Source organism: Mustelus asterias, chromosome 19 (assembly GCF_964213995.1).
Source record: "Mustelus asterias chromosome 19, sMusAst1.hap1.1, whole genome shotgun sequence".
Classification (NCBI taxonomy): Eukaryota; Metazoa; Chordata; class Chondrichthyes; order Carcharhiniformes; family Triakidae; genus Mustelus; species Mustelus asterias.
Genome location: NC_135819.1, coordinates 66930586 through 66942697, shown reverse-complemented (window position 1 = coordinate 66942697; position 12112 = coordinate 66930586). Strand labels below are relative to the sequence as shown.

At 43.5% G+C, this 12112-nt stretch overlaps 1 protein-coding gene across 1 annotated transcript in view; it reads right to left on the bottom strand.

The window, feature by feature from the left end:
- Positions 1–8117, bottom strand: part of smo (smoothened, frizzled class receptor) — a 28687-nt gene extending 20570 nt beyond the window's left edge. The window contains exons 1-4 of the mRNA XM_078235785.1: positions 7410–8117; positions 4856–5061; positions 4134–4343; positions 1430–1602 (exon numbers count right to left, since the gene is read on the bottom strand). Coding sequence (XP_078091911.1) covers positions 1430–1602; positions 4134–4343; positions 4856–5061; positions 7410–7659 — 839 coding nt within the window. The 5' untranslated portion in view covers positions 7660–8117. The remainder of the gene's footprint in view (positions 1–1429; positions 1603–4133; positions 4344–4855; positions 5062–7409) is intronic.
- Between the last annotated feature and the right edge of the window lie 3995 nt (positions 8118–12112).

Below are 12112 nucleotides of genomic sequence, written 5' to 3'. Positions count from 1 at the left end.
GTGAGTGAGTTACAGGAATAAAGACTTGCATTTATCTTCTAGAGTCTTTCACAACATCAGAATGTACCAAAAAGCCAATGAAGTACTTTTGGAGAATGATCACTGCTGTAATGTTGGAAATAAGGCACTCAATGTGATAATGACAAGATAACCCTTTTTTCCTGCTTTAATTGAAGGATAACTATTGGCCAGAACATCATGAATCATTAGCAAAGTAAAGCTAATATAAAAGCTTCATTTTTGTTACAGAAAGGGGTTGCAAACCCTCCAGGATTTCTCAATATTAGTTATGAGGAATTCAAGAAGCAAATCATGGCAACAATAAAAGGGAAATCTTGCTAAAACTATACAAGACACTATTTAGATCATAGGAATATTGGAAAGAAGCTAGCTATGTAGGATTTTTGTACGTTGGAGATCATGTGCTGAAATCTCCAGGAATCCATAACCAGAATTAACAACCCTATATACAAACCTTTTTATGAGTTTGGGACACTCATTGTGTATCAGGTCTGCTGAGATATTTATCACTCCCACTGTGACTGCCTCTCCACCCAATGAGAACTAAAGGTCACGAACAATGGGATTGCTTCAGTCCTGGCATCAGAAAGTTTCCTTTCATACAGAATGAATAGCAGGAGCCATCTGTTAATGGATTTTGTGTTTGTCTGCGTCCATCAATTGCTAAAACACTTACTTTCAACAGTGAATGTCTCTTCCAGGGGTTCTAAGTAATGTCATAGACCCCGAACAGCAACCTTTCTATTCTCATCTTCACCTGCAACCTTTATGGAGCAGTCATCTCTTTTAGGCTATAATTCTTTAGATACTAACCCTGCAGCTGACTGCATGGTCAACCACTTATTGTTTTGCAGTAGAATCACATTGTATTATCAGCATAGGAACTGGCCATTCAGCCCAACTCCTCTATACCAGTATATATATGTTCCACATGAACCTCTTCCCACCCAACTTCATCTAATCCGATCAGCATAACCTTCCATTCCTTTCTCTCTCATATGTTTATCAAGTTTTCATTTAAATGCTATTCGCTTCAACTAATCCTTGTGGTAGTGAGTTCTGTGGAATGACATTTCTCTTGCATTCCTGTTGGATTTATTAGTGACTATCTTCTATACATGGCCCCTAGTTTTAGACTCTCTGACATGTGGAAATATGTGTTTTTGTGTCTATCTTATCAAATCATTTCATAATCCTAAAAACCTCTAAAGGTTCTCCTCAGCCCCATTTTTTTTAGAGAATAGAACCGCATCCTTTGACACTTATAATCATTCAGTTGTGATATAGATTTCATCCTTTACAATGGGAACATGGAAGCAAGATGCTAATGAGGAAACCACAGAAAGATTAAAATCACTTTCAGTAGAATACAACACACAAGAAAAACACCAATGTAAGATGAACGTACGTTGGCTCTCCAAGTCGCATGGTTCCGTCAGCCTTGCACACAATCTCTTTCCGTGCTCCATCCATGAACTGCGCAAGCCAGCCAATGCTTCCAATGAAGAAACAGGCATTTACATAAAACAAGATGACAGCGGGGTAACGATTAGAGTTCTTCCAGTCAGCAACAAACGTGGCCTAGAAACAAAGAAGCAACAAACAAGGGTTTAAATTTAAAGTACCAGAAGCTAGGATCAGAACAAAGCCTCAAACAACATAAGGCCCTTCAACAATCACTACAGGGTGCCAACAGACTTTGCAAATAAATACACCAGCAATGTCAAATAGAAAAACAATAGTATTATTTCACTGACTTCAAAGGGAGGGAATGCTGGTGCTGGAAATTGGACCATCTTTGAATGTCACGGTGGACCACTCATTTTAGATATAATACTGGTTAGATAGTGCAGCTCCTTCTATTCTACCTTAATAATGACCTTAGCTTCTAATCCCAACAATACATTCTCATAGTCTAATAAGGATGGCAGGAGTAAGAAATGGAACTATCAACGTCATTCCAATTTGTGCCAAGTAATGAGTAATTGTGCACTATGGGCACCTTCCCAATTGGAACTGAGTCAAGATTCTCCAATATTTTGGACTCTTACAGCCAATATACCGTGTGCTCAAAGGCCAAACATGTCATTCTGCCCTGTTCCAATACCAACATGCACAGTGATGTACAGACTGGAGTGAGTTCAAGTGGGGCACACACCCTAACCAGAACCAAGCTCTTATAGTTCAGGCTTACTTGATGAAACTTCAGTACAGCCTTGCTGTAAATGAGCATAGAGTCATCGAGCACAAAAAGAGGTCCTTCAGCCTATCGTGTCTGCACAGGCCATCAAGCATCTATTTAAATCCCATTTTCCAGCACTTAGTTGGCAGCCTTGTACGCTATGGTGTTTCAAGTGCTCATCTAAATGCTTCTTAAATATTATGAGGGTTCCCGCCTCTACCACCCTTTCAGGCAGTGAGTTCCAGAATCCCACCACCCTCTTGGTGAAAAAGCTTTTCCTCAAATTCCCTTTAAATCTCCTGCCCCTTACTTTAAATCTATGCCCCCTGGATATTGACCTCTCTACTAAGGGGAAAAGTTTCTTCCTATCTTCTACATAATTTTGCACACCTCACTCAGGTCCCCACTCAGCTTTCTCTGCTCTCAGAACAACCCCAGCCTAAACAGCTTCTCTTAATAGCTGAAATGCTCTAACCCAGGCATCATCCTGGTGAATCTCCTCTGCACCCTTTCTAGTGCAAACACATCCTATGGTGTGGCGACCAGAACTGCACACAGTACTCCAGCTGTGACCTAGGAGCATTTTATACAGCTTTGCCATAACCTCCTGCTTTTATATTCTATGCCTCGGCTAATAAAGGCCATGATCCTATTTGCCTTTTTAACTACCTTATCTATCTGTCCTGCAGCTTTCAGGGACCTATGGACATGCACCCCAAGTTTCCTCTGGTTCTCTACTTCCTAGTGTCCTACAGTTCATTGTGTATTCCCTTGCCTTGTTAGTCCACCAAAACGCAACACCTCACATCCCTTTTCAGGGTCAAAGTAGGGTCGCAACTGCCACTTTAGGGGACCCTTGGACTGAACATGTGCCATGTAGGCTCTGTCCAGGGATGAAGTAGAAAGTGTCGAGAGCTTCAAGTTTTTCGGTGTCCAGATCACCAACAACCTGTCCTGGTCCCCCCATGCTGACACTATAGCTAAGAAAGCCCATCAACACTTCTACTTTCTCAGAGGACTAAGGAAATTTGGCATGTCAAGTACGACTCTCACCAACTTTTACAGATGCACCATAGAAAGCATTCTTTCTGGTTGTATCACAGCTTGGTATAACTCCTGCTCTGCCCAAGACCGCAAGGAACTACAAAAGGTCGTGAATGTAGCCCAATCCATCACGCAAACCAGCCTCCCATCCATTGATCTGTCTACACTTTCCGCTGCCTCAGCAAAGCAGCCAGCATAATTAAGGACCCCACGCACCCCGGACATTCTCTCTTCCACCTTCTTCCTTCGGGAAAAAGAGACAAAAGTCTGAGGTCACATACCAACCGACTCAAGAACAGCTTCTTCCCTGCTGCTGCCGGACTTTTGAATGGACTTACCTTGCATTAAGTTGATCTTTCTCTACACCCTAGCTATGACTGTAACACTACATTCTTCACTCTCTTGTTTCCTTCTCTATGAACGCTATACTTTGTATAGCGCACAAGAAACAATACTTTTCACTGTATGTTAATACATGTGACAATAATAAATCAAATCAAAAATCAACCAAGGACATCAAAAATGGCAAACTTTATTAACAGTTATTTGGCTGGGGCAAAGAGGCAACTCTGAGCTCCCTGACAGGAATGTAAACATCTTCCTTATTGGACCCCTTCTCCACACCAAGATCTACTTTTCCACCAGTCAGGTCACTCTCAAAATGGAGCAAACTTGCTAACAGTGTTATTAGGCTCCATTGGACACAGCCCAATTTATCCTTGTATGTTTGTGAAATTTAACTTCACCGGATGAGGAGAAGAAAAATAAAACCACCAAAGCTGTTGTTTGCTTCAATGTAATTCTTCTGCCTTTGTGTAACAAGGTGTCAGTGGACTCATGCTGTTTTGGTCATTTCCAAGCAAAGGTCAGCCAGGCCATTGCTTACCAATGTGAAGAACGTGCAGAGAATGGCAATGGAACCAAATATGGCGATGTAAACATGCATGGCATCATGCTCGCTGTCTGTGAAGAGTGGGTTCTGACACTGGATTCCACAGCCCTCCACATCCTCATACCAGCTCTTGGGATTCTCTGTGCGCACCAGAGGGGACTCACAGCGTCCGGAGCTATTAAACTTGATATTCTGAACTTCATTCTGAAAGGAAAACAGAATTTAAAATAAAAAATTGATTTTATTTTATTCCTTCGCATTCTCCACCTCCCCCACCACCCCTGCTCTGTATTTCCAGCCCCTCTGTTGGCACACCCATCGGTGTTTTCATACCAACTGTGGGCAAGATGGCAATTTGGCAACCTGTTATCAAGATTTGTCTCACCAACGCAACTCAGTGTCAATCCAATCTCTAAAACTCAGGCACTGTTTGTTTGACCTCCAATGATTGCCACTGGAGAAAGAGAGTGCACCTGCATGCAGGTGGGATCAAGCTCCAGTGTTATATTGTTACCCCCACCCATCCATTTCCTGAGATGGAATAGTCTATTGACACTCACACAAGTCTTGTGGCTCACACACGAAGAGCAGGCACCTGGATGAGGTATTGGAGGGAGTAGGACACCAGAATGGATGTCAGTGTCTTTGGGGGGGTTGGTTGAATGCAATCCATATATGGATTATTTTTTGCTTTGCTCAACATTCACCAAACTCACCAGACATCCCTCAGGAAAGCGGTTAATTGAACACTTCAGGAAGTCAGGCCAGCCTCTCTCTCGCTCTACAATCGCACAAGGGCTTCTAGTGATCTGACACATCAGCTGACCAGGCAGTTCCACTTTGCCATTTTCACATTTTGGCATGTAGACAGCACACAGAAGTTGCTGAATCACACTCCAACAGCCTGGCGCATTCCGCAATCCTGGAAAAGAAGACAAGAGGATAAAGGGAGGAGAATGAGACCCTCAATAAAAGTAACTGGGAAGAGATTGTATAACCGCCACTGCAAGATCACAGGAACTGGAAGGTTTCCAGCTTCTCACATTATTTAGGGAATTTGGATAAAAGCTTTCCAGAGCAACCCCTTCTTTCCAGGTCTTGTGCAGTCACAAATTTGGCATGTTCATTATATTCCAAATAAAAAGAAATTATTGTTTTGCATCAGTTATTTCTAAAGATGGTGTTAACATTATTCACCATCTTGAAAGTTCTGACCTGATCCATAAAGAGAAAATAATAGGTCTTAAGATAAGACAAATCTTCAGATCCAGATGGTTTCCACCCTAGGCTATTAAAAGATGAATTAGTTGTCATTTTCCAAAGCTCTCTAATTGTGTGAATTGTGCCTTTATATTGGAAAATTGCAAATGTCACTCCTTTACTTTAGGAGAGGGGGAGGAAGAAACCAGGAAAATTACTGATCTGTCAGTTTAACGTCACTTCAAAAGGAAACTAGGTGAGTACATGAGAGAAAAGGGAACACAAAGATATGCTGAAAGATTGAGATGAGGTAGATGGAATGAGAAGAGATGCATGTGGAATATAAACAGCATCAGAGTAGTTTGACTTAAACAGCTCCTTTCTGTGCTGTATAGTCTATGTAATTTACTTATGGGAAAGTTTTGGAATCTATTGTCAGGGACAGAGTAACTAAGCACTTGAACAAGTATGAGCTGATGAAAGTATGTTATCATGGATTTGTGAAGGGCAAATCATGTCTGATTAATCTCGCTGAATTTTTTGAGGAGGTCACTAAAGTGGTGAACAACAATTGTAGATTGGAATACACATGTAATAATGTAACAGATTGCCTTTCTGATAAGAAGTTAACCTGAAGCCCTGATTACTGAGTGCAAAAAATCTCGTGACACTATTTCCAAGAAGAGCAGGGAAGTTCTCTCTGGTGTCCTGGCCAATATTTAGCCCTCAACAAATATCAGTACAACAGATCATCAGGTTATCTCACATTGCAGTTTGTGGGACCTTGCTATCCACAAATTGGCTGCCATGTTTACCACACTGGAACAGTGACTACATTTCAAAAATGATTTAATTGACTGTAAAATGCCTTGGACATCTTGAGATGATAAATGGCACAATACAAATGCAAGTCTTTCTCTCCTTGATCACTTCCCCTTCCTTATTTACATATTACCCCTCAGTGACATCATCCAAAAACACAGCATCAGGTTCCAGATGTATGCTGACTACACCTAGCTCTGCTTCACCCCCAACTCTCTCCACTGCTTCTATGTTGCTAAGACTGGTTCTCTGGCATTCAGTCCTCGACACACTGCAATTTCATCCAGTTAAACATTGGGAAGTTCAAAATTATTGCTTTTGCCCAACCCCCCCCCCGCCCCACTTACCACCCAGCCACACCACAAACTGTCTGTCCTCATTACCCATTCTCTGGCCATCATTTCATGCTGAACCAAACTGTTCAGAAGGATAATAAGAAAATGTATTTCATTTCTCATCTCGTCTTGGCAATTTGTTTCCAAAACCCTCAGTGGCAGCTCTGTCATCTCCAGACCCTATTCCAAAGCTCTCCTGCCTGGATTCCATCTTCTTAAGCTCATCCAAAATTTTGCTGGCCGCATCCTAAGTCACACCATGTCCCATTCAGCCATCAGTCCTGTGCTTGCTGACTTACATTGACTCCAAGTTGCCCGATGCCTCTATTTTAGAATTCTTTTTCTCATGTTCAAATCTCTCCATGGTCTCATCCTTTTTCATTTGTCTAACCTCCTTCAGTGTTAAGTCCTTCTGAGACCTTTGCATTACTCTAACTGACGTTTTGTGGATACCCCACTACTTTGTCACACTACTGGCAGCTAAACCTTCAATCAGCCAGGCCCTAAGCTCTGGAATTCCCTCGCAAAACTTCCCTGCCCCTCTTTCCTCCTTTAAGACCAAGACTTTAGCCACCTGTCCTAATATCACCTTCTTCGGCTCAGTAGTTAGAATTGTTTAGTGTGGCCGATAGTGTCTCCAATTCTATCCTGGCTTTAGTACCGATGCACAACCCAGGCCATGACTAAACGGTATAACTGCAATCCACCCTGCTCTCTCCCTCATGAAACCATCTTGCTGGAAGTGCATTCGGTTTTCCTGAAGTTTTGCATTCCACTAAAATGATGTATAATGAGGGAAGGAGGGGGAGGGGAAGCATTGCTGGGGCCGAAAAAATTTTCTAGTTTGAATTATGCTCGTATGAAGGTCCAAGAAAACACATTTCTTTTAATGCAACGGGTCTGAATGCAATACCTGACCACAGGACCAGATTGTTGTGAGCCTCCTCTTGCGTGCTGGAGTCTTCGGCCAGGGCGAGCGAGGTGTGGGTGTAAGGTAGAATCGAGCCCATGCATGTGTTGTACCTCAGGGGCTCGCAGTCCGACACTTTCTTGCAGCGATCGTGGGGAAACGTGTGGTTGGTGCCGCTCTGCTCCAGGAAGGTCCAGAGTAAAAGCAAGGAGGCTGCTGCTGCTTTAACAAAAGACTGGCAGCCGGTAGACATCTTGGTTCCTCCAGACTTCCAGTTAAAGTTAAAGAAATCCCCCCCCCCTTCTTTCTTCACTGCTTATCTCTCTGAAATTAGGGGAATTATCCGTGCCCCCCTCCCCAACCCAATCAAAACTTCCCGAAACTTCATCCGATTGGCCACGGGCCGCTTTCTCTGCCTCTGCCCGCCCCACAAAATGTGTCAGTTTCCAAACTTGCAGCGAAATGCCATCGCGTCAGTTTCAACTCATTGCAAACTCTGCTGGCTGCAGACTGGGATCTGACCATTCCCCCATTCCCTCTCCAATCTCAGTGAGGCATTTCCCCTTAAGCACAAAGCCCACGGGGACAAATACAAACGATTTGATTTATACCAAGAACGTGCGTGACCTCAGAGAATGCCTCTCGACTCCCACTTTTACATGCAAGAGAAGTGACAGAGAGGAAAAAAGTATTGTAATTTGATACCCAGTCCAGTTCCCCCGCCCCCCACTCTCTTGCTTAGCTCCTTGCAATCCTTCCAATGCTCAGTTATGGGTTCTGGACCTCCAATTCACTAGAATTCTACAGGTCCATTCAAATAAAAAAAGTTTTATTACACTCACTTTCTCTCTGTGCGTGAGATTCTAGTTCATCACCAGCTGTTTTTATTGACGCTGGGAGTGGGAGGCACATAGTAAGGTTAAGCCGATCCCATCCCCCCCTCTCCCCTTTAGCCAATCACTATCCGAAACCACACTGGCAAAAGCTACATTCAGTGAGTGCCCCTTTTCTGGCCCCCGCCCGCCTTTTCATGCAGTTAAAAAGATAATACCCCCCACCACCCACCCCCACACACACACACACACACCAGACAAACCATTGAGTATAACAAACTCTGGAGAAGTTTCACTTCAGCCCCCTCAACTTACAAATATCCAACTCTACATCAACTGAGGTTCCCGATCTCATATTACAAACCTCAACCTCACTTCCAACTCCCTGGCTTCTGAGCGTAATTGTCAACATGTTTCTGTCCTCTCTCCTCCCCCACCGCGAGTTGAAAGAAGTCTATAAGACTGTATCCTCAGTGATCTGTAAGACACAAGGAACAGTACAGCCAGCTCTGGGAGCTCAGGGTTAGGGAAGGTTTGATTTGATTTGATTTATTATTGTCACACGTATTAGCATACAGTGAAAAGAATTGTTTCTTGCGCGCTATACAGACAAAGCATACCGTTCATAGAAAAGGAAACGAGAGAGTGAAGAATATAGTGTTACAGTCATAGCTAGGGTGTAGAGAAAGATCAACTTAGTGCGAGGTAAGCCCATTCAAAAGTCTGACGGCAGCAGGGAAGAAGCTGTTCTTGAGTTGGTTGGTACGTGACTTCAGACTTTTGTATCTTTTTCCTGACGGAAGAAGGTGGAAGAGAGTATGTTCAGGGTGCGTGGGGTTCTTAATTATGCTGGCTGCTTTGCCGAGGCAGCGGGAAGTGTAGACAGGGTCAATGGATGGGAGGCTGGTTTGCGTGATGGATTGGGCTACATTCACAACCTTTTGTAGTTTCTTGCGGTCTTGGGCAGAGCAGGAGCCATACCAAGCTGTGATACAACCAGAAAGAATGCTTTCTATGGTGCATCTGTAAAAGTTGGTGAGAGTCGTAGCTGACATGCCAAATTTCCTTAGTCTTCTAAGAAAGTAGAGGCGTTGGTGGGCTTTCTTAACTATAGTGTAGGCACGGTACCTAAGAAAAACCAAGCAACGTGCTTTAATGACTATCGGCCGGTGGCTCTGATATCCATCATAATGAAGTGCTTCGAAAGGTTAGTCATGACATGAATCAATTCCAGCCTCCCGGACTACCTGGATCCACTACAATTTGCTACTGCCGCAACAGGTTCACAGCAGACGCCATTTCCCTGGCCCTGCACTCAACCCTGGAACACCTAGATAACAAGTATACCTATGTCAGACTCCTATTTATTGACTACAGCTCAGCCTTCAACACTATTATTCCCACGAAACTCATCTCCAAATTCCATGGCCTGGGCCTTGGCACCTCCCTCTGCGACTGGATCCTGAACTTCCCAACTCACAGACCACAATTAGTAAGGATAGGCAACAACACCTCCTCCATGATAATCCTCAACACCGGTGCCCCACAAGGCTGTGTTCTCAGCTCCCTACTATACTCCTTGTACACCTATGACTGTGTGGCCAAATTCCCCTCCAATTCAATTTTCAAGTTTGCTGACGACACCACTGTAGTGGGTTGGATCTCAAACAATGATGAGACAGAGTACAGGAATGAGATAGAGAATCTTGTGAACTGATGTGGCAACAATAATCTCTCCTTCAATGTCAACAAAACGAAGGAGATTGTCATCGACTTCAGGAAGTGTAAAGGAGAACATGCCCCTGTCTACATCAATGGAGACAAAGTAGAAAGTGTCGAGAGCTTCACGTTTTTAGGTGTCCAGATCACCAACAACCTGTCCTGGTCCTCCCATGCCAACACTATCGTAAAGAAAGCCCACCAATGCCTCTACTTTCTCAGAAGACTAAGGAAATTTGGCATGTCAGCTACGACTCTCACCAACATTTACAGATGCATCATAGAAAGCATTCTTTCTGATTGTATCACAGCTTGATATGGCTCCTGCTCTACCCAAGACCGCAAGGAACTACAAAAGGTCATGAATGTATCCCAATCCATCACGCAAACCAGCCTCCCATCCATTGACTCTGTCTACACTTCCCACTGTCTCGGCAAAGCAGCCAACATAATTAAGGACCCCACGCACCCCGGACATTCTCTCTTCCACCTTCTTCCTTCGGGAAAAAGATACAAAAGTCTGAGGTCACGTACCAACCGACTCAAGAACAGCTTCTTCCCTGCTGTCAGACTTTTGACTGGACTTACCTTGCATTAAGTTATTTTCCTCTACACCCTAGCTATGACTGTAACACTACATTCTGCACTCTCTCTTTTCCTTCTCTATGAACGGTATGTTTTGTCTGTACAGCGCGCAAGGAACAATACTTTTCATTGTATGTTAATACACATAACAATAATAAATCAAATCAAATCAAAAATGGGGGGACCTAGAAAGGTTGTTGGTGATCTGGACACCTAAAAACTTGAAGCTCTCGACCCTTTCTGCTACGTCTCCGTTGATATAGACAGGGGCATGTTCTCCTTTACGCTTCCTGAAGTCGATGACAATCTCCTTCATTTTGTTGACATTGAGAGAGAGATTATTATTGTTGCACCAGTTCACCAGATTCTTTATCTCATTCCTGCACTCTATCTCGTCATTGTTTGAAATCTGACCCACTACGGTGGTGTCGTCAGCAAACTTGAAAATTGAATTGGAGGGGAATTTGGCCACACAGTCATAGGAAGAAGCTCTTAACTTTTTGGGTGAGACCTCAGTTCCAGGCCCCTGCCTGCCCTCAGGCAGAGGTTAAAAGATTTTATTTTTTCCCCTTCATTCTTAAGTTACAAAGCTAATGTGCAGAGTGGACAGGGTAAGCCACAAATCCACCTCCTTGCTTGCTCCAAAAGCCAATTCAAATTCAAATAGAATCCAATTCATGATCCCCATACAAGATTTAAGCTGACAAGAAAAGTCATTGCACCTGATCTTGGGCTTGATCTTACGCTTGATCATAGCCAAAAGACTGAGAAACAAGGTTAAAAGCTCCAATGGCTCGACAGGTACTTTGAAGAGCAGGGGACTTTGTGCCCTGGCCAATATATCACCCTTAATCAACATCACAAAAACAGATCAGGTGGTCATTATCACATTGTTGTTTGTGTGATCTTGCTGAGTGCAAAATTGGCCATGGCAATGTCCTGACATCGACCACAGATCAAAAAGTACAGAACTGGCTATAAGCGCTTTGGGATGTCCTGAGGCTGTGACAGGTGCAATAGAAATGCGAGTTCTTTCACCTGCCTACTATCAAGTGTCCCTTGCCTGGACACTGATTGAGGGGAGGACTAGGCTTGTCCATTATGTCACATCCTCCAGGGAAATGATAACATTGTCCAGTCCCATACAAGAAGAATGGCCTCATACAAGTGCACTGTGGGCTTGTACCCAGCAAGGACAAAGAGAATATATTTCTCAAAGGTTCTCATAAATACAGGAATGTTCAAAATTGCAACTGGTGCTTGTCTTTAGAATCTGTTTATTATCTGGTCACTGCAGTGCCCCAGAGTACAGTGTCCTACAGTGCTGTGTCTCTCCATGTAGTGTCCTATAGTGCAGGGTCCCACAGCAGTGTCCCTCACTGTTGTGTCTTTCACACTCTACAGTGTTGATTGTATTTTCGATCACCAATTTTATATCTGAAGAAAAAAATAAGTCAGAAAAGAAACAGGGAAAAAATCTGTCAGCAAAGAAAGGTGTGAAGATTATCCAGTATCTGGGAACTATACCCCGGATAAATCAGCACCATTAGGGAACCAAAGGAAACATTC